The 27,311-nt window shown below is 42.5% G+C and overlaps 1 protein-coding gene across 1 annotated transcript in view; it reads right to left on the bottom strand.

Moving 5' to 3' along the window:
* Window positions 1-27,311, bottom strand: part of BORCS5 (BLOC-1 related complex subunit 5) — a 78,229-nt gene that overhangs the window by 10,254 nt on the left and 40,664 nt on the right. Inside the window, exon 3 of the mRNA XM_068953172.1 lies at window positions 17,647-17,804. Coding sequence (XP_068809273.1) covers window positions 17,647-17,804 — 158 coding nt within the window. The remainder of the gene's footprint in view (window positions 1-17,646; window positions 17,805-27,311) is intronic.

Below are 27,311 nucleotides of genomic sequence, written 5' to 3'. Positions count from 1 at the left end.
CTCACTTTCCACAACAATATAGTTTTTTTCAATCGGCCAGTGGCATTCTGAAAAAGGAACTAACAGACCCAAATTCTCAGCGCCTGTGACTCCTCTACAGCCCAGTAGCAGTGATACAGTAATTCATGCCTAGGCTTCACATTTTGAACATGAAATGACATCTACCAGGCTTTTCTTTCTTCCCATGAAAACAGATTCATAATTACTTTCAACAGCAGTGCAACGTGGATGTCTCCCCACTTACACAGCTCCGCAGGGCCCGTCCCTGCTGCTCCAGTCACATGCCGAAGCAGCAAGGCCTCAGAGACTCTCTGCATTACACAGACCCATTTGTAACCGCTGATAAAACACAAAAGCAACCGAGGGCACTTTCAGGCAGTCACACACCACACATTCTTGCATTTATTTTAGAATGCCTTTTGGCCCACACTGCCAAGCAGAATAAAGGCACTAATTTAGCCCACCAAAGCCTGAGGTCAGTTCTGAACACTGTCCAGCTCTTTTCAAGACCATGTTCAAAACAAACCAAAGCCCTATATATACCCACACCTCTTACCTAGTGTGATTTTACAGTCCATCTGGCATGGACATGCAAGTGTCCTGAGCTCTGGGAAATAGAGGCCACTTCTTTTCAGGTCATTGACTGAAACTGAAAACTGCAGCCAGACATCTTTTCCTTAATTTCAGAACTGAAAGAGTGCAAAGATGTGCAAACATCATCATAAATTCATCAAACTTGGAATCGAAGGCATTACTCACATCAGCAACAAACCAACACATAATCATAAGAGGATGCTCTGCCACTCCCTCTTTTTGCCACTGAGGCAAAAAAAAGTTTTGCTTTTTTCCCCCCTCATTCACTAATTCAGCCTTGCAGAGCTCAGCTAGACATCCACTCTTTACTGCTGCTCTGTTCTAATCATTTCCTGTTAGCCCCCATCCTCTGTGGCTGCCGCTAAAAAAACACCACCAATTCGGCCACAGTCTTCATTCCAGAAAGCTGGACCAGCACTCCTGGCGCAAGTGGCCTTTCCCTCCACAGTGTCAGGTGCCCGGCTGGGTTTAGACGAGCTCCTTCCGGCAGCTGCACAAAAGCCATATCCGAAAGTGCCAGGCAGGAACATGACTGCAAGGAGTATTAGTCACCACGCGCTGGTGTGAAAATACTTTTCAATCAAAGCACTCAAAACTGAAGACAGCTCCTCTTTCTGCACTGGCTGGAAACAAACGCGCTCAATGAATGGTGCTTTTTTGTCCCCGCCCCCGATAACGTCACATAAAGTTAGCGCACTAGATCACGATGACTTCCTGATGATGGGAACATCCTCCATTTCCCACTTATCCCATGCACTGATAAGTGACAAACTTACTGGGCGAACATCTTAGCCAGGGTGGAAAACAACAGAGACAGCCAGCCACCAGCCCAGGATCCTGCATCTGTCAATCATGAGTACAGTTCCTCTGTACCATCGCCAAGTAAACAATTCAGTTTGTTTCGAAGTTTTGCAGATCACATCCAAGACCTAATCCCATATCAAAACGTTCAAAAAGAAAAACTCCCTCTATAATCTGTCATTGCTCTGAACAACTGCCAAGGAGTTACCCTGTCTGAGCACTGCACGTTCAGGTTGGAGAATGTGCAGTAGTCATTTTAACTGGTCTCAACTCTGAGTTTCAGTAAGATCAAGAGGTATGCCAGGGCCCAGCCAGCACAGCCATACAATCTCATTTACTTCAAAAGATCTTCTACAGCTAAATCCACACATGGCCCCTTGGAGCTATAGCAGATATGCTATAGCGTAAGATAGGCTGCTGAGCTTACAACTCCAAGATTAATCTTTTTGGGGGGGGGGGAGCGCTTTGAGTTGCACAAAAGAACTCTGAATTCAAAAGAATCAGAAGGGTCATTCTCGAAATTAGCTTTTCCACGTTTATGTAGATCTTTTCCCGTATATCGCATTGTCAGTCAGGCTGTTTTTGTAGCTACTTCGTGTCCCGACTCTGCAGCCTCGTCTCCGTCATGGCTCCATTTCAAGGCTGCTCTGCTTGAGAGCTACCAGAATCCCTCTGCCAACTGGCAGCCCCTTAAACCTGAGTTATGACTGCTATCACTGTTACTAAAACAAGAATCCTAAAGCTACAATCAAAACAGTACCTACCTCTCACCTAGCACTACTGAACAAGTAGACTTGCAAGCACTTGAACAAGCAGGGCCCCACTTCACAGATGTGGAAGAAGATGGACAGCAAAGCCTGACAACTAGCACCCATCTGGCGCTGTAGATGCCACATCCAGCTCTTCAGCTTATATACATCTAATACCACAGTCCTGTTCTACTGGACTTTTCTTACTAACATTTCCCATCATATATACTAATTATCCTCTCTCAAGGCTCTCTTTTGTTCAGCAGTTTAGTTTTCTGTCAGATCAGCTTGCTGAACTGACCCTTCAGCCACAAAGTCACCGAAGTACCATCAAGTGCTGCTGGTTCCTTGCTAATCCTCCCTATGTCAGACAGGCCCCCTCCCCAAAAGGTCTAAATCAGAATAGGGGGGATGTTCTTTCTTTCTTTATCTCTATGGCTATCCCCCATTGCTGTGTAAATGCCTGTGTTATTCTTGTTTCTCACACCAGTGGTTAAATGTGTTACTACCAGATGAAAATAATGCAGATGCCAAGTATCAACTCAATACCCTTCTATTTTCTTTTCTTGAGTAATGGCTTGGTCTGTAATGAGGGAAATTTAACCTCATGGAAGAAACACATTCATGAGGGAAAAACAGTTTGTAAGAAGGAACTAAACACATTTCTGTGATAGATCACTTAATTCAGCTCTAACAGGAGACACAGGATGGTATTAATACAGTACAACCTGAACTCCTCAGGCCTCACTGTCACCAGAGCCTCACAGTCATTTACAGTCCTTTCACAGCCTTCTCTTCATAGACTGTGGGAGGCAGAGGAAAAAAAAAAAAAGAGAGATTCCAAAGAATTGATATATTTACAAGTATAACCAAAACGACAAGAATCTTTAAAAGATCTGATTTTATCAGCAAGCTTTCTGAAATATCACCAAGAAAAGGTTTTGTAATTTTTAGCTCAGCAACTTCTAACTTGTAAGAACATTTTTTAGACCTTGCAATCACAGCTTTCACAGAATAACCCACGTGCATCTAAAAACTCGTTTCTGAGAAATAAAAGTCATATAGGAAGATGCACCAGTGTGCTTCACCTAACAGCGTTGCCTTAAATCTACTTAGAAAGAATGGTTGTTCATTAAAAGGGATCTCGCATACCCAGTTCCGATACATTCAGGAATTGCACTGCTGCTCATTTATTCCTGTGTGGAAATTAAAAGAGGCTGGTTTTGATCTCAAAGCAAAGAAAGGTTTTGACAACCTTGGGACTGTCTTAGCTAAGAGAATTTTATCAAAACTATGAAAAGTTACATTTAAGGCAGTAAAAATGCTTTTTCCCCACCTCTCCTAAGTGACAAAGTTGGTTTTTTTTTTTTTTTTTTGGGGGGGGGGGGAAGGGAACCACACAAACACTCAAACAATACCTAAGATAAATGAACCGGTGTGTTCAGCATCCTCACAAAACCTCCCTTTTGTAGCAGTAAGACTCCACAGAAATGAATCAGAGAATCCTAGCCTATCTTTGATTAGCTGTTCTGGAGAAAGAAAAATCGGCATCTTTTACAGACCTATCTGTTACTTAAATGATAACTTGCACAACTCATGACAGGCAATCTAATATTTCTGCCTTAAAAACAGGGCCTTCAATTCCCTTATTTCTCATTTTACGCTGATGGTATATTACTCATTGAAAACATTCCTATATCCAGCCAGAGTTGGAATATTATAGGACAAGAGCACTTGCAAATGTTATTTACCATTAAGATTTTACTTTATATTTCAATTCTGGATTTTTAACATGTCAGAATGACTAATTTTAAGGAAGCTGTTCTTCCTGTCAAGAATGAGTTTTGATGTGAAGTGAGATGACCAATATCTCTAATGAGATGTTTCTCAAGAAAAGACACTGTTTCCATTTTAAAGTGAAAAGGTGCTACCCAAAACACAAGCAGTACCATTACATTTGCAAGTCTCCCGATATAATGTTATTATCCACAGCTTCACAGTTGGGACCTGATAGTTGTATCCCTTCTTTCCCTACCTCCTACAAAAGGTCTTTCAAAATGTGGAATGCTTTGCCATATTTACTCAGGGTTAGGCACTCTGCAAGCCAGGGATGGTCTACAGAAAAGCACTGCTTCAGGAGAAAAAGCTCTCAAACCTCTGTTCTCAGAAAATGCTAAAGAGCTGAGTTTTAACTAGTTCTTACAGCTTGAGAAGGAAGTGGCGAAAAGTTACTGTTATCTAGGACTCCCTCTTCTTTTTGTCTGGGGAACTGCAGACAGAAAGATGGGTTCAAGCACCAGGCTGCACTTACTCAGCAAGTCCAACACATCTGGCTGCATCAGAGCTCCCCGCCATGTGCTGTACAGATGGGCTGTACACACGCAAGTCTGAAGCGTGAGAGATGCCAAGGCACAAGCGCTCTGCAGTCAGAAAGTGAGGATTTCTTGACATCTGACAGCCCACATGAAACTTTTGCTCTTTCCCCAAAACCCACACTTCTCATGCAAAATGTCAAAATCAATTTCTTCTCCCCCAGGAAACTCAAATATATAGCAGCTCTAACAGTATTTGAAATAGATAATCTAAAAGATTTTTGAAACCTTTTTTGAAGCTCTACACCAGCTGTCTTACGTCCAAATAGAACATGAAGGAATGAGCAACCTACATCCCAAGGATGACAAGGGGAGAAACACCTTCATTCCCAGAAGAGTCACCTTTAAGAGCAACTCCTCCATCATACTTCCACGGAGCTGAAGCTCAAATGTCCCAGCGCTTCTCTGGAGGTCACCACAGCTGCTAGTATGCCTTTTGTTTCAGGAAGGCCTCAAGGAAATCTTGATCACTGCAAATCATTTCCACAGCAAGCTCTTCTGAAGTCATAGGCTGTGGATTACACTATTATTCATAATGCAATAACAGAAGTATATACCATCATCAAGGTCAATGATTCGAACAAAAGTTAGACAAGCAATTAATTGCAACTCTAAGCCACTCTGAGCATCCGTGTTTATTCTATTGAGCCTCAAGGGACTCAACGTTCAGGAAAGGCTGAATACTCCCCTCTCCGTGTTCATGTCTACAAATGGATCTCTAGAAAAAATTAAAAGACAAAAGGCATTTGAAAATTTACACTACAACACAGTAGGAGAGCTTTTAACTGAAAAAATAAATAGTCCACATTCAGTACACATGAAGTTTAGCAGGGGGCATCATCAAGAATTAAATTCTATGGACTAGATTAAACAAAAGGGAAGGCTACAATCTAAGAATCCTTTATGACTTTAAAAACTCTATACATTCTTTTATTATATACTGCCGTTGTACAAATATATGAGCACTTCTTCAGCTGAAATTCATCTGACTTGGGATTTTATTTTTTGAATAATTTGCCAGTCCCAGTAATTGCTCCTCAAACAGGTCACTTCCTCTTTTGGTAAATAGTATTTCTTGCCCACTACACCACAGTCTGGCATAGTTAATATGCTGAATTATAAAGTCTCCTGCTATACTATGTTCAGTGACTGATACCAGGTCCCAGAGGTAGATGTCATATCAGTCAGGAACAAGGTCCACAGTAATTAATTACTAATAAATGATATTTTTCATATCTCCAGAGTAGTGCTGAAATAACTGCTAATAGTGTTCTCACACAGAAACACTCATGCCCTAGTGCCACATAAACATTAAAATACAAACCCTACCCTTCATAAAGGGCAAGATGGACAGATTACTTGCACCGAGACTTTGTAATTCTTTTAATGTGAAATCATCTTCACAGATCACATCTGATTTACATCAAAATGCTAATTATAGGGCTGCTAATGCAAGGTCAACCCCTGCCCCCCACACCTAGCGTTTTTAAGTGATCAACATAACTCCAAATATTTGCAAATAATACTGGCCAAGATTTCTAAAATGAGTGTCAAACTGCTGAGCAGCTCTTAGTTAACATTCCAGAAACACAAGACAAAACAAAAACCCCATTCTCACTTAGGGGTAGACCCAACACCTTGAAAATCTCAATTCAACACTGAAACATGAAATAATCGTTAAAAATGAAAGTCTGAAAACGATTCTTCCTGTATCAGCACAGACTATCAGGGAGGGGGAAGGGCATTTTCAACCTGTGTGAACCCCAGACTAATTTAAAAAGAGAAATCATACCATTTTTGGTCTTCATTTTGCTAAGCCAACCAAGTAAAGCAGTTCCAGTTCCCTCCCAAAGGTTCTCCACTCCCCAGGCACCCTTGTCACCCTTCTCTTGTGCCATGAGCTCTCCTTCCTTGAACACAGCAATGAAGAGCGCGCATGGCACGTCACAGGAGGTCGTCGCACGGCCTTGGCCAATACCCCAGAGATACATTCCTATTTCTCCCGGCAATATCTTCTTGATACATCTCAGGCTGACAGTCGCTTTTTTCACATCTTATCAAGCCTGTTTCATGCACAAACTCAGAATCACACCTGCTAACTCTGAAATGGACTTCAATTCTTTTTACTCCCATTTGAAGGTCTACGATGTTTTATGGGGTTTTTTTAGTTTTTATTTTTAACCTGAGGAAACAATGCTAGAATAAGAAACTCAGTCCATTTCCCAGTTTAAACAAGCCCTAGAAGGAAACTGAACCCTATTCCTTCTTGCACCTGATAACCATAAGTTCCATGAACTAATACCGCTGAAAGTGTTAACACAGGGCTTAGCATGCCAGACCGCTGATCTTCAGTGCCAGTCTTTCAAGTGCCTATGTTTTATAGCAATGCAAATTTTTCTGACTCTACAATGTTTGCGTAAGTTTTATTTTCTATCCTTTCTTGGAAATCTGATGGTGGAAAAGATTGCATTTCAGATCTCACCTTTTCCCAAAAGGCCATAAGAAACCAAAGCACAGAAAGCAAGAGACAGGAGCATGGGGAAACTGGCTTTGCCCATGTATTGTAGGAATGAGGAACTGTTTTTTATGACGCCAGATGAAGCAATGTATGTTAATGCAACAGATTTCAGTTTAAACAATCTCTCTTGTTCCTTAATAACTGCTAGATCACTTCATAAAGTTCACATGCAGAAGAGCACTGGCCATCTGCCTAGGGCATACACAGCAAGACATCCATTCTATGTATTAAAATAATGATTGTGAAGCTGTTTCAAAAGCAGTTTCCCATTTTGATTCTAGCTGGTTGAAACATCTCTCTGCTACTCCAGAACTCCCACTACCACCACACTGGCCTGGAGGAAGAAAAGCAACATCAACTGAAGGACATGGCTGCAGTTCCCAGCTCAACAATGTTGTGCATTTATTTCTGCATGACGGTGCCTGCTCAGCTAAAATTCCATTCTTTATAAATAACACTTCATCAGAGAAGGAAAGAGAAATAAAGATCCTGATAGACTGCCACAGTCCTCATCAATCTTGTAATTCCAAGACGCCAAAGAATATATTTACCAAGTACCAAATTCCTCTCAGAACGCTCTGTTCCCCAGTGCAGCTTTTATAAAAGCCATGGCAGCATGGTGCTAAATCCCTTGAAAATAGAAGCGGCATTTCAACTCAGCTTCTTCTGCATTTCAGCTATACTATATCCCAAGCAATTTGCAGAGCTTCTTCCCTGGATTTGGCCACCGCTAATTTAAGTCTGTGAACCAAATGGCTCAGTTTTGCTTGAAAGTTCACACTGCCTCGTCTAGAAAGTCTTCATATATTCTGTCAAAAGCAAACATATCTCCATTTTCACTTTTGCCAGGCTTCATTTAATAGGCTTGCTTCCAATCCTCCAAGCCTCTCTCTTGAGAGGGATGAAAGGCAACTAGTGGTCTGATCCATATTCACACTGGGACCTTGAAAGCAGGGGCCTAAAGTCACAAAAACACTTTGGACTGGCTGAGGCCATTCATGCTTTGTTGGCATAATACAGTCGAGTTAAGAGGTGTGCCATTCTCAGGGCACGTCTGCTGAAAACAGGTTTCATAAATGGTCCTGGAGACATAGCTCTGATACCCTGAAATATAATCTTACCACCTACTGGGAAATCATAACTAACAGGAAGAGCAACAAAGGTCTGACACTGAGAGTACTAAAAAACAAGCCAACCTGAAACAAGAACAAGAACACCCCTCCGCAATACTTACCATACATTTAGTCCGTTCTTAGAAAGGATGCTGGTCAACCATGACTGGAGCACTGCATGAATCCTATAGTGTCTAAAGCTCTCTGCTCATGGAGATTCAGAGCTAAAAGGAAAGCAACTAGCGTGGTACCTTATTCAACGCAAAGCTCCTGTGCTTGCAGCACATACACATCCTGAGTCTAATTGCTGCACAGAGCTCCTGCCCTACAAAATATCCAGCTCAACACAATCCATCCAAAAATCTTGGTCTGAGCAGCCTTTAAGCGAGACAATGTCCTTCCAAGGCTTCTGGCCCAATATTCATTCATGTTGATGGACCTGCTTCCCATGTTTAGAGAGCTTTTTCCTTTACCACCACCTCCAACATACCGTGTCCTTAAATCCCCACTGGGGAATTTCAAACCTTTACAGGCTCTCCTTACCACTCCCACCCCTCCAGCCTCTGGAATGAGAGAGGCCCAAAGCCAGGGCCCTACCCATAGCAAATCCATCCTTCCCTCGGGATAGAGCAAAACAACGTTGATGACCTCTGCAGGCCACATTCCCCAGCACATTTTTCCACTAGGTAGCAGTTCTCTTCTAAAAATAAGAGGCCACAGAAACAACATATTTGCAATAAAAGTCAAAAAGCCACAAAGCATTCACAAAAAATAAACCAAAATTCCTAAGTCCCCAAATCGCTGAGCATGTTTTACTTCAAATGTATGTTGACACGGATGCCTGAATCAGAAGTTTATGAGCCTTAAGTATAGGGGATAAGTCAAAACGTGCTTGTACATAATGCTTTTCAAAACTTTTATGATATTTGATGACTTCTGAATTATGTTTTCTCGTTGGCATGTCCAATGCACTAGACTTGTTGTTTATATGAAATAACATGATTTAACTCTTATTTAGTAATCTTAAATAGCTGAAATGTAGTGGGAGACACTGGTGTAGGCAGAGCTGCAAAAGTTATTTACTAGCCAAATATTAAGGGGTATGTTTCTGGACAACTTAACTACATACAAGAGAAACCTATCACAATTACTTTTTGAAGCAAGTTGTTAAAAAAAAAATCCTTGCACATGCTATTTTTACAATATTCGTTCAACAAAATGAGCAATTGCATTGAAAAATTGTAAGTGCGAAACAAGTCATATACTGCAATTTGCTATGTAGCAAGCCAGTTACTGATATTAATGTTTGGATTCTAACAACACTCTCCAAGCTTCATTTATTTCTCCCCATCCCCACCACACGTCATACCGAAAATTTAGCGATGGTCAATGTTTATCTTCAAACTAATCTTCACAGAAACCCTCCATTTTACAGATCACAAAACTGAGGCAGAGATTCCTGGCCAAGAGAGCACACAACTCCCATAAACCCACTTGCTCAACATTTCAGACTAGTTATAATGCAGACCTGCAGCACTGTCACAGCAGAGACAGAAATGGGACGCAGGGATTTAAGACCTGTCTATAGCCAGGACCCTAAACTGTTCAGCAAGTCATGATTTTAGCCGTAAGTATCACACCTTCTATTAGGTGTGGCAACTCTGCTCCATCATTAAACACTCTGCCGTAGAAGCCAACATGTAGGTAAGATCAGTTTAGCCTGTTAAATAGCTATTACTGCCTTCTCTATCTTAGCATTTCATAATATAATTATCTACTGGGTTTTTTTAAATGTACCTTTTTCTTAGTGTACACATATAACAAGCTCACCAGGTCCCATATACCACCAGTAGATAAACTGGATCCTGTTTCCAGAGCCATCTGAACAATTTGCGCAGCAGTTCGCGCAGAAGGGCGCCAGAAGGCAAAGAAGGCACCTCTCCATTTTGCACATTTTGCACAGTGGTGTGTCCTTCCCCGGGGCATGGTCATGACACGCCGCAGAGCACGTTCCCCAGTGGCTGTTGGAGGTGCTGCATCAGCTGTGTCTGAGGCTTCAACCCAGACAGACCCTCAGACAGCAGATGCAGCTCTGCAGGTGTCAGGCTGCAGGGAGTGCCTGGGGCCTCTCTGGGAGGCCTGGGCCGACAGTCAGCTCTCCTGTGTGAGGTGTGCTGTGGTTGACCAGTTGCGTCACCCGATAAAGGAGTTACGGGAGGAGGTTAGTAGGCTGCGTAGCATCCGAGAGGATGAGCGGGAGATTGACAGGGCGTTCTCGAAGACTGTGCAGCTCCGGGAGTCCCCACCCCCCACTGCAGCGGAGTTGTCGGAGGGCTCAGCACCGTGTGTAAAGGTGCATCATAACGCTGTTGAAGAGGGCTGGAAGCTGGTGACCTCTCATAGAAGGAGAAAGGCTCTTGCTCCTCCTCAAGACTTACCCTTGAAGAACAAGTTTAGCGCCCTCCAAGCTGAGGAGGAGCTGGGCATGGCTCCAAGGGAAGCAACTGGCCTGGCAGACCCTGTGCCGTGCAGGAACCCCCGGAAGAAGCGGCGAGTGATTGTTGTGGGTGACTCCCTGCTGCAGGGGACAGAGGCACCTATCTGCCGACCTGACCTCTTGTCCAGAGAGGTTTGCTGCCTGCCAGGGGCTCGAATAAGAGATGTCATGGAAAGACTGCCAAGGCTTGTCCATGCATCGGACTACTACCCTCTGCTGATCTTCCATGTGGGTGCTAATGACACGAAAGGCAAATTGGATACCATCAAACAGGATTTCAGAGCTCTGCGGATGATGGTCATAGGGTCTGGGAGCCCAGGTCATTTTATCCTCAGTCCTGCCTGTGAGGGGAAAGGACAGGAGGAGGAGTAGACGAATTTTCCAAGTTAACAGCTGGCTGTGCCGCTGGTGTTGGCAACAGGGCTTTGGTTTCTATGACCATGGGACCCTGTTTGAAGATCAACAGCTGATGGGGAGAGATGGGATCCACCTCACCAAGCAGGGCATGCACATCTTTGCCAACAGATTGGCCAGCCTGGTAAGGAGGGCTTTAAACTAGGAAAGGTGGGGGAAGGGGAGTGGAATAGTGGCAGGGGAGTCAGTAAAACACCGCTCAAGTCAGGATGCCTCCAGCGGGTGAATGCAGCCAGGGGAGACAGCGTGGAACATGGCTATGGAGGATCCTCTTGCACCTCTCCCGGGAAGCCTGCGTGCTTGACTGGCTCTCTGAAATGCCTGTATACCAATGCACGCAGCATGGGGAATAAGCAGGAAGAGTTAGAGATCTGTGTGCAGTCGCAGGGCCATGATCTCATTGCAGTGACAGAGACATGGTGGGATAGTTCACATGACTGGAATGCTGTCATGGATGGCTATGTGCTTTTTAGGAAAGACAGGCCAGGAAGGCGAGGTGGTGGAGTTGCTCTTTATGTGAGGGAGCAACTAGAATGTATGGAGCTCTGCCTAAGGGTAGAGGAAGAGCAAGTTGAGAGCCCACGGGTAAGGATTAAAGGGCAGGGTAACATGGGTGACACTGTTGTGGGGGTTTACTACAGGCCACCTGACCAGGAGGAAGTCATTGATGAGGCCTTCTACCGACAGCTGGAAGTAGCCTCACGCTCACAGGCCCTGGTTCTCGTGGGAGACTTCAACCACCCTGACATCTGCTGGGAAGACAGCACAGCTAGGCACAAACAGTCAAGGAGGTTCCTGCAGAGCATTGATGATAATTTCTTGACCCAGGTGGTGGAGACGCCAACGAGGAGAGGTGCAATGCTAGACCTTGTACTAACGAACAAAGAAGGTCTAGTGGGAGAGGTGAAAGTTGGAGGCAGCCTTGGCTGCAGTGACCATGAGATGGTGGAGTTCAGGATCCTACGAGGAGGGAGCAGGGCAATGAGTAGGATTGCAACCCTGGACTTCAGGAGAGCAAACTTTGGCCTCTTGAGGGACCTCCTTGGAGGAATCTCCTGGGGTAGGGCCCTCGAAGGAAGAGGGGTCCAAGAAAGCTGGTTAATATTCAAGCATCACCTCCTCCAGGCTCAAGATCGGTTCATCCCTCTGAGTAAGAAGTCGAGCAAAGCAGGCAGGAGACCTGCATGGATGAGCAAGGAACTCCTGGCAAAACTCAAACAGAGGAAGGAAGTGTACAGAATGTGGAAAAGGGGACAGGCCACTTGGGAGGAATACAGGGACGTTGTCAGAGCGTGCAGGGATGCGACAAGGAAAGCTAAGGCCCAGCTGGAATTAAATCTGGCAAGGGATGTCAAGGACAACAAGAAGGCCTTCTTCAAATACATCACTAGCAAAAGGAAGACTAGGGAAAATGTCAGCCCGCTGCTGAATGGGTAACAAAGCATATAGAGAAGGCAGAGTTAGTGAATGCTGCTTTTGCTTCCAGTCTTTACTGTTAAGACCAGCCCTGGGGAATTCCAGACCCTGGGGACAAGAGAGAAAGTCTGGAGAAAGGAAGACTCTCCCTTGGTGGAGGAGGATCAGGTTAGAGACCACTTGTCCAAACTTGACATCCACAAATCCATGGGCCCCGATGGGATGCACCCACGAGTGCTGAGGGAGCTGGCGGATGTTATTGCTAGGCCACTCTCCGTCATCTTGGAAAGGTCCTGGAGAACAGGAGAGGTGCCTGAGGACTGGAAGAAAGCCAATGTCACCCCAGTCTTCAGAAAGGGCAAGAAGGAGGAGCCAGGAAACTACAGGCCTGTCAGCCTCCCCTCCAGCCCTGGAAAGGTGATGGAACAGCTCATCCTGGATGCCATCTCTAAGCATCTGGAGGGCAAGAAGGTGATCAGGAGTAGTCAGCATGCATTTACCAAGGGGGAATCATGCTTGACCAGTCTGAGAGCCTCCTGTGATGGAATGACTGGCTGGGTAGATGAGGGGAGAGCAGTGGATGTTGTCTCCCTGGACTTCAGCAAGGCTTTGGACACTGTCTCCCATCACATCTTCATAGGTAAGCTCAGGAAGTGTGGGCTAGATGAGTGGACAGTGAGATGGATTGAGAACTGGCTGGATGGCAGAGCTCAGAGGGTTGTGGTGAATGGCGCAGAGTCTAGTTGGAGGCCTGGAGCTAGCGGTGTCCCCCAGGGGTCAGTCCTGGGTCCAGTCTTGTTCAATGTATTCATCAAGGACCTGGAGGAAGGGACAGAGTGCACCCTCAGCAAGTTTGCTGATGATACTAAACTGGGGGGAGTGGCTGACACACCAGAAGACCATGCTGCCTTTCAGAGGGGCCTGGACAGGCTGGAGAGGTGGGCGGAGAGGAACCTCCTGAAGTTCAACAAAGGCAAGTGCAGGGTCCTGCACCTGGGGAGGAAGAACCCCCAGGTGCCCCAGGACAGGCTGGGGGCTGACCTGCTGGAAAGTAGCTCTGCAGAGAAGGACCTGGGGGTCCTGGTGGACAACAAGTTGAGCAAGAGGCAGCAATGTGGTCTTGTGGCCAAGAAGGCCAATGGTCTCCTGGGGTGCATGAGGGAGTGTTGCTAGCAGGTGGGAGGGAGGTGATCCTGCCCCTCTCCTCAGCCCTGGGGAGGCCTCATCTGGAGCACTGTGTCCAGTTCTGGGCTCCCCAGTACAAGAGAGACATGGCACTACTGGAGAGAGTCCAGCGGAGGGCTACAAAGACGATGAGGGGACTGGAGCATCTCTCCTCTGAAGAAAGGCTGCGAGAGCTGGGCCTGTTCAGCCTGGAGAACAGAAGACTGAGAGGGGAGCTCATCAATGCGTACAAGTATCTGAAGGGAAGTTGTCAAGAGGATAGGGCCAGACTCTTCTCCGTGGTGCCCAGCAACAGGACAAGAGGCAATGGGCAGAAACTGAACCACAGGAAGTTCCATCTGAACCTGAGGACAAACTTCTTTCCTGTGAGGGTGACAGAGCACTGGAACGGGTTGCCCAGAGAGGTTGTGGAGTCTCCTTCGCTGGAGATATTCAAAACCTGCCTGGATGTGATCCTGGGCAATATGCTCTAGGTGACCCTGCTTGAACAGGGAGGTTGGACTAGATGATCTCCAGAGGTCCCTTCCAACCTAAACGATTCTGTGATTCTGTGATTCTGTGTGCTCACAGAAATCAACAGTAGGGTGATTAATCCAACAAATCAATAATTTTCACCCTACAAAACATCAAAGGGCAGAGGTACCACCTAGAAAGGGAGAGACATAGGCTTTTTCCTTGAAAACTGTCAAATTTTGTCAGATGCCATAATCCTGAATTAACATGCACACAAATCTCAAATTGCTGTTCTGTTGTTTTTTAAACACATAAGGGGAAAAAATAAAAGGAATATTAAACATTTCATTGGTCCTGGAATCAATGCTGTATTGCAACAGATAGTGAGTCAGCTGCCAAAAATTAATACAAAACACAATATTTAATGCAAATTGGTTAGGTTTTCCTGAAAAGGTGCAAGCATATCCATTTTTTGGCAGTGAAAGCAAAGTCTATTGTGGTAAAATCAATCCCTTCCAAAACTGGACAGCTTAGGTACAAGTAGGTGTAACTACTGAAGATAAACAGTTGGGCCAACTACCTTCAACCACACCTTCAATTCTTTCCCCTTCAAGGAAACACTCGATGAAATACAATTTTTTGTGACAAAGACTAGTCAAAGTAAGGTGGAAAGCACAAAGGAGCTCAGTTTGGGAGACTATGCGGCTCTGGCTACGCCACTGCAAGGCAATTCTGGCTACACTTGGAAATGGCATAGAGAGCAAAGTCAGACTGCTGTGCTCCTCAAAGTAAGGCAACACACAGATGAGTCTCCTTAGAGCAGCTACAGCAACCACTGACATGCAAGGTTTTTTGTTTTCCTTAGATTATTCTATTTTCAATTAAGAACCATTTTAATTTAGATTGTGAGCCGATTTACAAACCACTCTAACCAGTTATGAGTTATCAAGAACCAATACATTTGCAACAGTACTCTGAGCTTTGCCAAAACCCAGGAAACTGTTTTTTCTGGACACACAGACAATAAGCAAAAGATACTTTCCCTGGGACATTTTTTCAAGGAAAAATCTAAAAAATATTGGCTGTAGTCAGCGTGACTGTAGCATGCTATACAGTAGGACTATCACAACACTGAGGACAGTCAGTGAAAGTCTGTGAAAAGTGAACAGCCCTGAGATAAAGAGCAGGAATCAAGCACTGAAGCTTACCAACATTTTGTAGAAAAGTTAAAAGCACTATTCACTTGGTAATAGCCTGATTTCAGAAGGAAAAAAAAAATACTCCAATATATCCAAGGTTAAAAAAAGTAGAAAGGAAACACTGATAACTAAAGTGAGGATAAAAATTTACTCACTCTACTTCACGCATTCAGCATGCTTTTCGCAATACACTTCATATTCTTTTTAATCCTTTACTCCTTACCAACAGTCCAAGCTTTGTCTACACTGTGAAAATAAATCATTGCTGACAAATGGGTGCAGTCAAACGCGATTTTCTTTGTCTACACTTGTAACTAGAGACCTACTCTGCTTCAGTTCAGCTGCACCCTTTGTTGTCAACAACTGTCAACCGCGGTTCAATTTAGTGCACTAAAGAGAGCCGAAACAATTTGGAAAGAACGATTACAGCTACGTGGGTCCCACCCGGCTCCTCCAGAACACACATGCAGAACAGCCATTGCAAGAAAAACATTTAAAAATTATTAGGAAAATGAACAGTAAAAATCCACCAAATCTGGCAAAGGGATTCAAAGCATCTGAAGTTACTTAACTGCTGTGACAAAAAAATAGGAACGGACTTGCCAGTTGCCCAAGTTGCAGACCCGTCCACTTTTCCTTCACTTTGTTACAGAGGAGACTGTGATCAAGAAGTCAGTGACAACATCAACCCAATATAACAGTAGTATTTATTTCCCATGAAAAAAATTGTTAGCTTTACGAACTGGACGAAAATAACACCATCACTAATTTGAATAGCAATCTGCCACTGGCCCAACAGAAAGCAAATCCAGCTAATAAAGGCTGCATTTTTTAAAAAAACCAATGGGTAGAGTCCACCATGACTTTAAATCATGCTGATATTCACTCTCACACTTTAACAGCCAAAAGAATTACAATCTTCTTGGATTAATACAGTATACTGTCATTAGTTTGGCAATTAATCCCATTTCTGAGATTGCATGATCTGAATCACCAACATCTGCAAACATCTTGACATCTTGTGTAATAGCTGGCCTTGGATCTTGATACACCAAAATAAAAAAGGGCCTTTTTTTTAATGGCTCCCACTTTACTTTGGAGTTACCACTTGATGGTGACAGCAGCTTCTCAAAACAGCCCATGAATTGAATTTATTACCCAGTTTGTCATGCAGGATTTCTTAACTCTAAGCCAATATAACAACAATGAATCAAGGTTATTCTTTATAGAGCATGAGTAAAAATTAACCACCTGTCCACAAATTTTTCTTTTGACATTGAAAGGTATTTGGTCTCAGACTACTGACAAAGGCAATGTTCACCAGTTCTTTGACACACCTGTGAACATGTAAGAAACCACCCTCAAATAGCATCGCCTCTCATGCCAGTCTATCTCGACTTTAACAAACTGTCAGCCATTCTATCACTTACAACATAATTACAGACATAATTATGCTATACACACGAAAAAGTTGCAAGTAGACCATCCTAGGAATTAATTTCCTCCCCATGAGTATCACTATCAACCCTACTTGTGGCTCTTGTTTCTGATGACACCTTCTCTTCTCTGCTTCTCTCAGAGAGCAGAAATAAGGCATATGTAATAAGGATTTGCTTGTTGTTTGCTTTCAAGTGTTCCTACAGACATTCAGCTTCTCCTCTGGACTATAATGTGATATCCCATGTCCTGACACTGGCTAAGTTTGAATCTTCTAAGGCCTTTTAGAGGTAGGAAGCAAAAGTCGCATGGGTCAGAGAAGAGGCAGCATGTTATGCGCTTAGAAAACAAGAGCAGAGCTCCACAAATCCACTGAAGAAAGAAAGAAATAGTACCTTTTCCAATCATAAACGATGTTATGATAACCATTTCTTTCCTTGAATTAGAGCTTAGGCATGATGCAGAACAAAATGTTAAGCATATGGGTCTAAATAACTGGGTCTCCAGTCATCTTTTACTTCTTTGATAGTTACTCATAGTACTTGTAGGTAAGTACTAGTAGATCTAGACAGGTAGATACATAGATAGATAGATAGATAGATAGATAGATACAGATATATACAGACTACTGCTGTACCAGAGGAACATGCAGTGTTTAGAGTCAGGAAGCAGAGAGTATAACCAATAAATATACCAATAAATAACCACTATGAAAGCCAGGAAAACCTCTCTCCTTGAAATGCACATACACAGTTTCTCTATAGGGTTTTCTTTAAAATAGAGACCTGCTGGTGACCCAAGGCCATCTACAGCAAACACTGGCATTCACAATTCAAGACAGACATGCTGGGGCCCTTGAGCCCTTTCCCGCCAGAAGCCACACTCTCCATGGGCACTACCTCCTTGATGCGCTTCACTAACGCGTTCTGGTCAAAGGCAACCGCTTCCGCACACTGGTGAAGATGGTCTTGGTACCGGAGACACAGCTGCAGCACCTGCTGGGAGTCCAGCTTCTCCAGTTTGGTGTTGGTCGGAGAAGTCTGCCCACTGAGGAGTCCTAGAAGGCACAGGAAGGAAAGATGTTAAATCTGACTGCTTATATAACTAAACAATTCAATTGCAAGCAGAGAGACAGCAGAACAAATTCAGAAGAAAAACTTTCAAAGAGGTCATTAGGAAGTAATTCAGGATTGAAGATTATTGAATGGACTTCAGTAATGTGATAGCCCAATGAAGGATAAAAGCTGATAGGGAAGGGCAGGTACTGAAGATTTATGGCTGTTTAGGATTCATAGAAGCAGTGCAAACAGCAGTTTACCATACAGCTTAGCCCTCCTTGACAGACCTTAAATACAGATCCTAAAGGCAGTGCCATAATAAACAAGAGCTTGGTTTTCACTGATACGGTGCATAATGCAAATTCTGTTTCTTCTCCTTCACAAACTACTCTGAACTCTTAAAAATTAACCCTCTCCTCATTTACATAACCCAGAAGAGAAAGGAGTCAAGTTCTGCATTCCCCAAAGGGCATGAGAATCGCACTATTTTTACTAGAATCATACTGTCAAACCCAGAGTTCAAAAAATCATTAAAAATCCTCTGGTCCCTAAAAGAAAGTTGAATAAGAAACAATATGTTCAATTAAAAGTTAGGGTGAAATGCCCACGTTTTGCCTACCTTGCATTTTTTGAGACTTCAGAGCACTTTCATATTTTAAGATTTTTCTTTATAATCCCAAAGACTAGGAATGATCATTTCTTTAAATTAAATTAAGATCCTTACCTACTCACATGACTCTAGGCTTTACAAAAAACTCATATACCAAAAAAAAAAAAAAAAAAAAAAAAGGTATGAGACTTGAAATTGTGATGCTGGCAACATCCAGAGGAACAGATGGCAAAACTGTCCACAGAAATTTCTTCTGACCATTCCCTGTTGCTTGCGTAACGCAACTTGAGAGCCTTTGCTGAGCTAAACTGTATGTGTGTCACTCTGTCAATTTTCCCTAAAGTATCTGGAAAAAATGATGCTAAATGCTAAGGCCATCCGTTTTTGCTATTTTCATTTATTTATTTTCATTCTGTTTTCCTTCAGCATTAGAAGAACTTTTTTCTTGCTCAGACATCAGCTGTGATAAACAGCACATACATACAACTTTCTTTTTCCAAAACATCCATCTGGCTATATGAACTGAATTCTGTGACTGCATGCATGTGCCTTTTGGGGCTCTCACTTTACGGACAGGAAAAGACATTAAAATAGCAAATGTAAGCAAGTATCGCACTAAGCAATTAAAAAAAGCAATAAATGCAAGGTATTTGGATTGGAAAAGTTCTTCTAAGAATGCATCTCACTGGGAAATGGAAACTATTTTGGCTGGCCCACATGCCTGTTGGAAGCTACAAACAAACTGGGACATCAAATTCTTGCCAAGAGACTCAAGAACAAGACAGAAACCAAGACTTAAAGTAAGAATTATCTCAATTGGAGAAGATTAAATCTCTTCAAAAATACTTGTGAACAGCAATGAAAACAAAACTAGGACAGTAACGTTACCTGATACAGTGAACTAGGTTTGCTTTGTATCAGCTCAACACTTTATTCTCTCAAGATGCTCTCAGCTTTCCCTTGCACAAAAACCTTCCTTTTCTCATACTGAGAGAAAAAAAATTATTCGTTTTGTTTTGCTGACTTGTTGCTCACTCCAATGACATCCCTGAGCCAAGAGGATTGGGGAGGAACTAGACAATTAACCAGGTGGTCTCCAAGCCATATGGTGGCAGTAGTGCAATTATGTTTATGTTCCAGAAAAAATCACCTCAAGCAAAATCCTAGGTGCAGCAATATTAATTGCAAATCTTTCAAGCTTATTTTCAACTGAAGTGCAAAACTTCAATGGCAACAATCCCATTGAAGGAGATAAGACTTTTCATCTATACACCTTATATGTTGCAGCGCTTCCTCAGTTTAATAATTGATCTGCGAAAAATGCAAAAAAAAAATCCCACCCCAAACCCCCACACACCACTTGTCAGGATAAACCTAAGTAATGTTGTCAACTTTTAATATGCTGGATGTTCACATAGGAACGAGGAGTTCACCATACACCTGAGGCAGTCATCCTGTTTCCGCACTGATCAAATACATCATGCTACAAACCCACTAATTTTCTTTTATTACTAATCTCTCACTGACTCCAAGAGCAGGAGTAAATTAGAATCTATTTAAGAGACTTTTAATTAAGACTAAGCATGTATTTAGGCTAATTTAGGCCACCTATAAGAATTTTGAAGCCAAACAGGCCAAAGACTGTAAAAAGAGCTATAAAGGAACATGTCACTCAAAATTATATTATGTACTTACAACCTCGCATAGGTTACATAAAGCTAAAAGCAAAGCTAGACTATAAAGAGTCTGTGATTCACTATCTAGAAAAACATGGGCTCAGGTGAAGGAAGGGAGACAGTAATTGGAATTTCTTCACAGAAAGTCAGGGGTTGAAATACAATCCGGTACAAATGTTTGAAATAGCAGAAGAACCAAAGAGCAGACGCTGTTTAAAGGTGGAGGATGGTGGTGGGTTTGGTAATACGGTAGGGAGAAGTCAAAGGAATTAGCTCGGGCTCAAAAGGCCTCAGGTGACAATGTCAGAGAACAATTTAGCTTAGAATTGCTTTTTGTAGGAAGGGAAAAATGAGATGAAAGAGACAACGCAGCCTTCTGCCTGACCACTAGAAATTCCCAACATCACCAAACTGATCCCGTCTTTTGTTTGCACACAGTGATTACTTGCTATAGAATACATACTGTAAACGTCAACATTTTATTAATTCACTGCATATTATTTTTTTAGCAAGTCCGTAGTCTTGGTCCAGAAGAGCAGATGGCAACAGTAAGTCACCTTGACACTTTATGGAAGAGAGACTGTGAACACTCAGACTCCAGAGAGGTTTTGCCAGGGGAGCACTGGAAGTCAGGACTGAGACGTGCCGGAGCGTCAAAGATCCCCCGCATCATGGACTCCCGATCTCCTGCCGCCTGTCTCTGCCCAGCCACAGGCAGCAAGCCCGAGAGGGTTTAACACAGCACCTACTCCACAAGTTCTCACACTCAAGAGAGAGCAGCATACTTCTTTATATTCCATGACAAACTTCAGGCTCACAAGAAGAGATCAAGACCAAAAAGCGAGCCACAGAAAGAGAACAAGAAAATAGGTATTGCTGGTGTCCTCCGTTCTTATACGTTGAGGAGATCATCTAAAAGCCTCTAGTAATTCAGGACTGAGAAAGACTCATTTTTAGAGAAGAGAGAGACCTGAACGTTCACAGTGCTGGCTATCATTGGCTATCTTTCCTCTTGAAAATCACTACTTCCTTCTTAAAGTCTTGTCCCACAATTTGAACTCTTCAGTAAATAGAGCCATCCTGAGCGACTGGTCCATATGCAGTTTGTAGGAGGATATGAGATCATATCTGTTGAAAGACTGACTTCATAAATATTTTGTTGCAAGTGCCAAAAAAGGGAAGAGGGAGAGAGGAGAGAGAGAGGGGTCTGAGTGTTAACTCCCAAATCTGCCCAAACTTGAACCTGGTCACCAGCACATCTGAGAGTACGCTAACCACTGAGCTACTACCTCTTCACTAAGGAAAGGGCCCTCCTGTGATTCCATCTGCATGCTTATTACATTTATTTTTTTTTAAGAGCACAGTTTTGCTCTTGTATAGGAAGAAAACAGAACCTAAAGCTTCCATCTCTTATTAAACTGAATACTCATTTTCTAAGCTGTTGGCTCTCTTCCAAACAAGGAAGCACACCAGGAACCGTTTTAATGCTGTTTGAAGCTTGGCAAGGAGAATTTGGCACATGAGCGATGCAACTCACTCCGGCATGATAAGGGAAGGCAACATGAGGGATGTCACGGCTTGGAGGAAAAAAAACAGAGAAATGGGAGGGCTACTGCAGAGCTTCAGTGCATGGATCAAAACGCTTTGGCAACTGCCAGACAGGCACATTCTTAGCTTTCACATTACACTGTAAAATAAATAAAAAGACAGAGCAATTTACGTGCCTGCCATTAGGAAGAGAAATGAGAATCTCACATTTACACTGGGTACATCTGATCAATAAACAGCACACTCATGAAGGTGATAATCAGCAACTGGAACAAACAGACAAGGATTCACATTTCAGCTCCTAAATAGCGATTAAAAAGAAAAAGTATGCTGGGCATAGAGAACTATCATATATCACTACAAGGCTAGCTGACCCACAGACTTGACAAATCTGTTATTGTTTCCATATTCCTTGGCAAAGCAGAGGCATGTTAAAACCATTTTCCTCCTACTTAGTCATCTTCTTGCTGGTTCCAGGTCAACGTACACTTCCAACAAATCATATCCTACCGAGCAGAAGAAAGCTGTTAGTTTAGAAAGCATTTTTATGACTACAAGGGAAAAGTTTGGAAGAAATGCTTTACATGCTATACTCATGCTATATACATGCAACCATAGTTATATTCAACTGTTTTAATGGACAATCCAATGGATAAAACAACCGGTGTACTTTCCAACTTGAAGAGCATTAACATTTGGTTTTGACTTACGTATTTTCACTTGTCAATCTCTTTTTCAAGCAGTAACAGTAGACATTACAAAAAGAAAATCAACAGGTCCACTGTTGTTACATTATATATTACAGACAGCAAAGCCCATGATGGTGTGGTCATTCTACTGATTTTAAGGCCAGAAGTGGATGCTGTCCTCCACCAACCAACCTTCTGGTGGAACACAAGAGAGGACTTGAAAGGTCCAGAGGTCTACTTTGCCAAGACTGCTGCTTCCAACATTTGACAACAGCAGACATTTAGAGCCTTTTTCAAGCGCTTCTTCCCCTACCAGATTCTCCCTCTCTCCAAAAATTATTAAAAGTTTCAGAGACAAAATACTGTGCTCAATAGTTACCAATGGCGCTATGACACTTGAATTTCATTAATCCCTTCTGAAAGGTACACTTTTATTTCCACAGTATCCTGTGGCAACGAGCAACAATACTTAATTTCGCACAGTGTGCAAAAAATTCCTTTCACTGGTTTTATACCTGCTACTCTCTAGTTCTCGTGCTGCAATAAACACCATTTTACATATTCCTATCGTATTTCTTCCATCTTCTTTTCCAGGCTCAGGAATCCCACTGTTCAGTCTTGTCTCTCACAGAAGATTTAATTTCTCTGATTACCTCTAAAACACCTTCTAAGAGCTCTAACTGGTGGCCTAACTTCCCATTTTAAAAGTCAATTCTTGTAGAATGTATAACATTTCCCTATCTAATTATCCAGTTGCTTCTATAAGCATTTATCTCTTTGCTGGACCTACTAATCGGTTGCACCCTTTTAAAGGGCTTGCATCTGAAGGTATTGCACTTGTCATCATCTTTTCTCCTGAGAGCAAGGTTAAATGAAGCAACAGATTATAAACCATGATTATCAGTAGCTCAGCAACTTTATAGAGGAGTTTCTGCTTCTGGTACCTGTTTCTGGAGTTTTATTACTGTGTATGTTACTACTACTTCTAAAAGCTCTTCTGTGAACATTTCTCTTATCCACCCTTGTAAAGAATGACCTACTTCCTTTTGTAGTGAACGCTAATGCAAATAATTCACTTTGCCTTTCTATAATTCCTCTCTGAAGACAACCCCACAGACTCTTCAGCAAGCTTCTGGCAAATCTAAAAAACTTTTATAAATGGCTTGTATGCTATTAGAAAGCTGTTCTTCAGGAAGCTGCATGCCAGTCTTCTGAGGATTTTATATTTAACCTGCTAGAGTTAACAGACTTTTATTTTTCTAATATGAATTTCTTTTTGCCTTTTTTTAAATGATTTTTTTTTGCCTACAGCCTCCTTCGTACTCCTTTCACCTACACTATTTCTCCCTCTCCCACCCTTCAAAGCCACCTGTGCTGCCTGCAACTTACCCCATTTCAGCTGTTTCTAGTTTTAACTCTTACTAGCCTCCTCATTTTTATGAAACTCCTCTTTATAAAGTTAATCTATAACTCTTTTTTTCAGCTCTTCCATTTCTCCTTGAATTTACATAGATTATGGTTGATGTTAACAGAACAGCTTTAAGTCATTTCACTTACCCTTTTTAAAGACAGTGTTAGTTCTGGCTTAAAAAGCACTAGTGTTTTTCAGGTCTCTGGGCATTTTCCCTGTGTGCCCTCTGTGGCCAGAGTTTAATTATTATAATGGCATACACTTACTTTCTTTGTTGCAATTGGAATGGGAGAGTGTTTTGCCAGCACCTTCAGGCATCCCAAGTACAAGAAAAATTCGCAGAACAAGTAGGTGAGATGACAACCCTAGAGACCAAGGCCTCTCTCCTGACTGTTGTTACTTGCATAAGTTTGGAGACAGTTACTCAGTGGCAGTTGGGATAGGGAAGCTCGTTTCCATATATTCTCCATGGAGGAGGACTTTAATATGACCTACAAAAATAGTTGTGCATGCATGCAACCGGAAGAGGCATTAAAATACTTCTAAATAGATAAGATAATCAGATTTACAGGGCTCTTACTGATTAAATCTTTGAGCTTTAATTGCATGCTTCGTCTCTCATTCTTGAAGAAAGGCTACATTTTCAGCAAAGCCTTAAGAGTCAGAATAGATTTTTTTTTAAATATCGCAGTTAGGATATGTCAAAATTTATATACTCAAATTTGGAAATTTGAGGCCGTACAGTCCTTAAGAAAAGGACACACGCCACAGACTGCAGACAAATGTTTATGTAGCAAGGTAAAACTTTCCATGACAAACCGCAAAAGTTACAGCTTGAAGGGCAGTACAGGGACCCTTCTAATCATTATTTAACCTGAAAACCACATTATTAAGACTCAATCATAAAGAAATCAAACTTTAAAAAAAACACATAAAATATTTGCTACTCTCACAGAAATCTTTATGTTCAAACGTGGATCACATGATCTTTTTCAAGCCAGTTTATTTTCTAAAATCACACTGATAAAATACCTTGCATTAAAATATGGATTCACTCGAGGACAATATTTGGCTTTGCCAACTGTGTATTTTCAACTGCTTTGCTCTTTAATGAGGGAACACAATGACCGTAGGCAAACTGAACAGCTATTATGTGAGCAAAGAGCATATTTTTATTGTGACGAGGAATGTTGGCTCTAGCAGCAGTTTTCCCCCTGCCTTGGAGCCCGTACCACGTGAGCTCTTACTTCTGCATGGGTGATAGGCAGCCTGAAGGCTCCTGTCGCATCATTTAACAGGCAGCTTCTCCGACCACAAAGCCCAAATATCCTCTCAGGACAAATGCTGTGCCTCAGACTCCTAATACAAAGTGAGCTATTGCCTATAAATTAAAGACGTTCTTCATCAAGATATAAAAAACACCCCCCTTTTGCTCCTCCACCATTTTGTCTTCTTTAAAACGTAGTTTGCTATGATACTAAGACAAAAAAAAACCCACTCTCACCGATCTCCGCCTATTAAGGCAGTAGAATTTACATTTAAAAAAAAAAAAAACTGAACCACAGGTTCCTCTTAACTGCATTAAAAGGTTATTTGTTTATTGATATTTCTTCCTTCCTATTGAGCCTTATTTGTACTGAGGCACTGATCCTGCAGAGATTTATACGCAAACTTAAAGCTTTCTCCCATCTCATAGGAAACATATATAAACTATATATCATCAGTAATGCACCCATACAATTTTGTGCAAGCTTTTGTGAAGCTTTTAATTTCTCTGATTCAAGGGCTTTCACCCTGTGCTTGGCATGAGTAACGTGATTAGCACAATGGAGCCTGACCATGACTGGGACTTTGAACGCTGCCACAAAACACAAATGTTTCAGTGATGCAGAAGATTCACAGAATTAAAATTCTCATTTGAAAAGAAGCAAACCAGAAACAAATCCACAGGACGCATCCCCATTTGGATTGTCAGAAATGTGAACACCCAAAAGGGAAAAAAAAGCGAACAGCCTGTTGGCTTTGAGATTTCAACCCACAATTATTTAGGTATGCCTCTTTGTGAGTATGAGACTGTTGAGCGTTACACCTTGGAAAAGCCACGGGTGGTCGCCAGAAAACTGGAAAGCGTGTCTACCCGTAACTTTCTTTTGAAGCGCCAGGTAAGGGAAAAAGTGTGCAAGGGATTCTGCCGAAAAGCACACAGCTGTGCTTAGGCAACTAAAAGCAGCCAAGGTCCTGCCAAGTCCACTTCCCCATAGATTTTTTACTTCTAGAGCGCAGAGGTAGTACCTAAAAGAGCATTTTTAGCTCTGCAATATTGTGTGGTCCTCTTCCTGCCACACATCCAAACATGCAAAAATAAACACAACATTGCAGAAAATGGATAATACACAGAAAAGCTGAGAGCCAGCAGTTTTGTCTATATTATGGAACAGGCTGTATTTAATCTGCCGCAACGTTTTTTTTAAAAACGCATCCAGACAGTCCTAAGACCTACCATCTTTTGATGACGCAAGCACATGATGGCTGCAGGCCATAACTGACCCCATTACCCTAAGCACTACACAAAGAGAGGCAGACTACCATCATTTTGTAAGATGAGGAACTGAGACCCCAAGAGATTAAATGATTTATCTGAAATGACATGGAAACGGCTGTCCTGCAGCCTAATGACTTCAGCACAAGAACATCCCTCCCTTCCCTTGCACTCAAACAAGAAATTCCAGCAGCGCGGGACACAATCAAGCCTACTGCCAACAGAGCTCTCCCTGTTCCTTTATGGGACCTCATCACAGCATTTATACAGTCTCTTCAACACAGGTTCTCAAGCCTCTAGTAAAGGCACAGTTTTGGAAGACTACCAGAGCCAAATTAACAGTTTCTTCCCTCCATCCCCCACACGTGTGCCCCACAACAAGGAAGGTCCATCCTCACTTTCCTCACCACAAGCCAGCAGTGATGCTCAGCTATGGCACAGAAATGATTCAGTTCACGAAAACAGCAGAGAACTAATCCGGGAAAAAACATTTTCCCTCTAGGATACCAAGAGCAGTCAGCTAGCCACAAGATCTAAGACTAAAGCTAGTATCAGGATGGGCAGGAGCCAGGGGAGGAAGGAACACAGGGGGACCTCTCCATTTTAGCAACAGCATGGTGTTCTTTCAACCTTCCCTGCATGCAAGACATTAAGAGGATCTCACTTTTCCTAGCCGTCTGTCTTCTTTAAAATAATAGCACCTTAAATATCTTTCACATCACTTTCCCGCTGTAAAATTTGGTTGAGATTTGCCAGCAGATGCAAAGAATTTCTCAGCTCAAGATGGAAGAAAAAGAGACAGCATAAGCAGAAAAATCAAATTTATTTCAAATAAAATAACCCCGCAAGGTAAAACTGATCTAATTGATTCTATTACTAGTAACGAGATAGCTCCTTGAGGCTAACCTTTATTTTATTTTAGGCAAAACTGTACAGATATTTATAACCTTGTGGCATAGCACATACTAGCAGAAAAACAAAAAACAGCCTTTAGTGGTTTCCAGAGGAAAGGTGACCTCTAAAGTCACCTGTA

Source organism: Struthio camelus, chromosome 1, assembly GCF_040807025.1.
Source record: "Struthio camelus isolate bStrCam1 chromosome 1, bStrCam1.hap1, whole genome shotgun sequence".
Lineage (NCBI taxonomy): Eukaryota > Metazoa > Chordata > Aves > Struthioniformes > Struthionidae > Struthio > Struthio camelus.
Note: the sequence above shows the minus strand (reverse complement) of the source record. Positions and strands in the feature narration are given on the sequence as shown.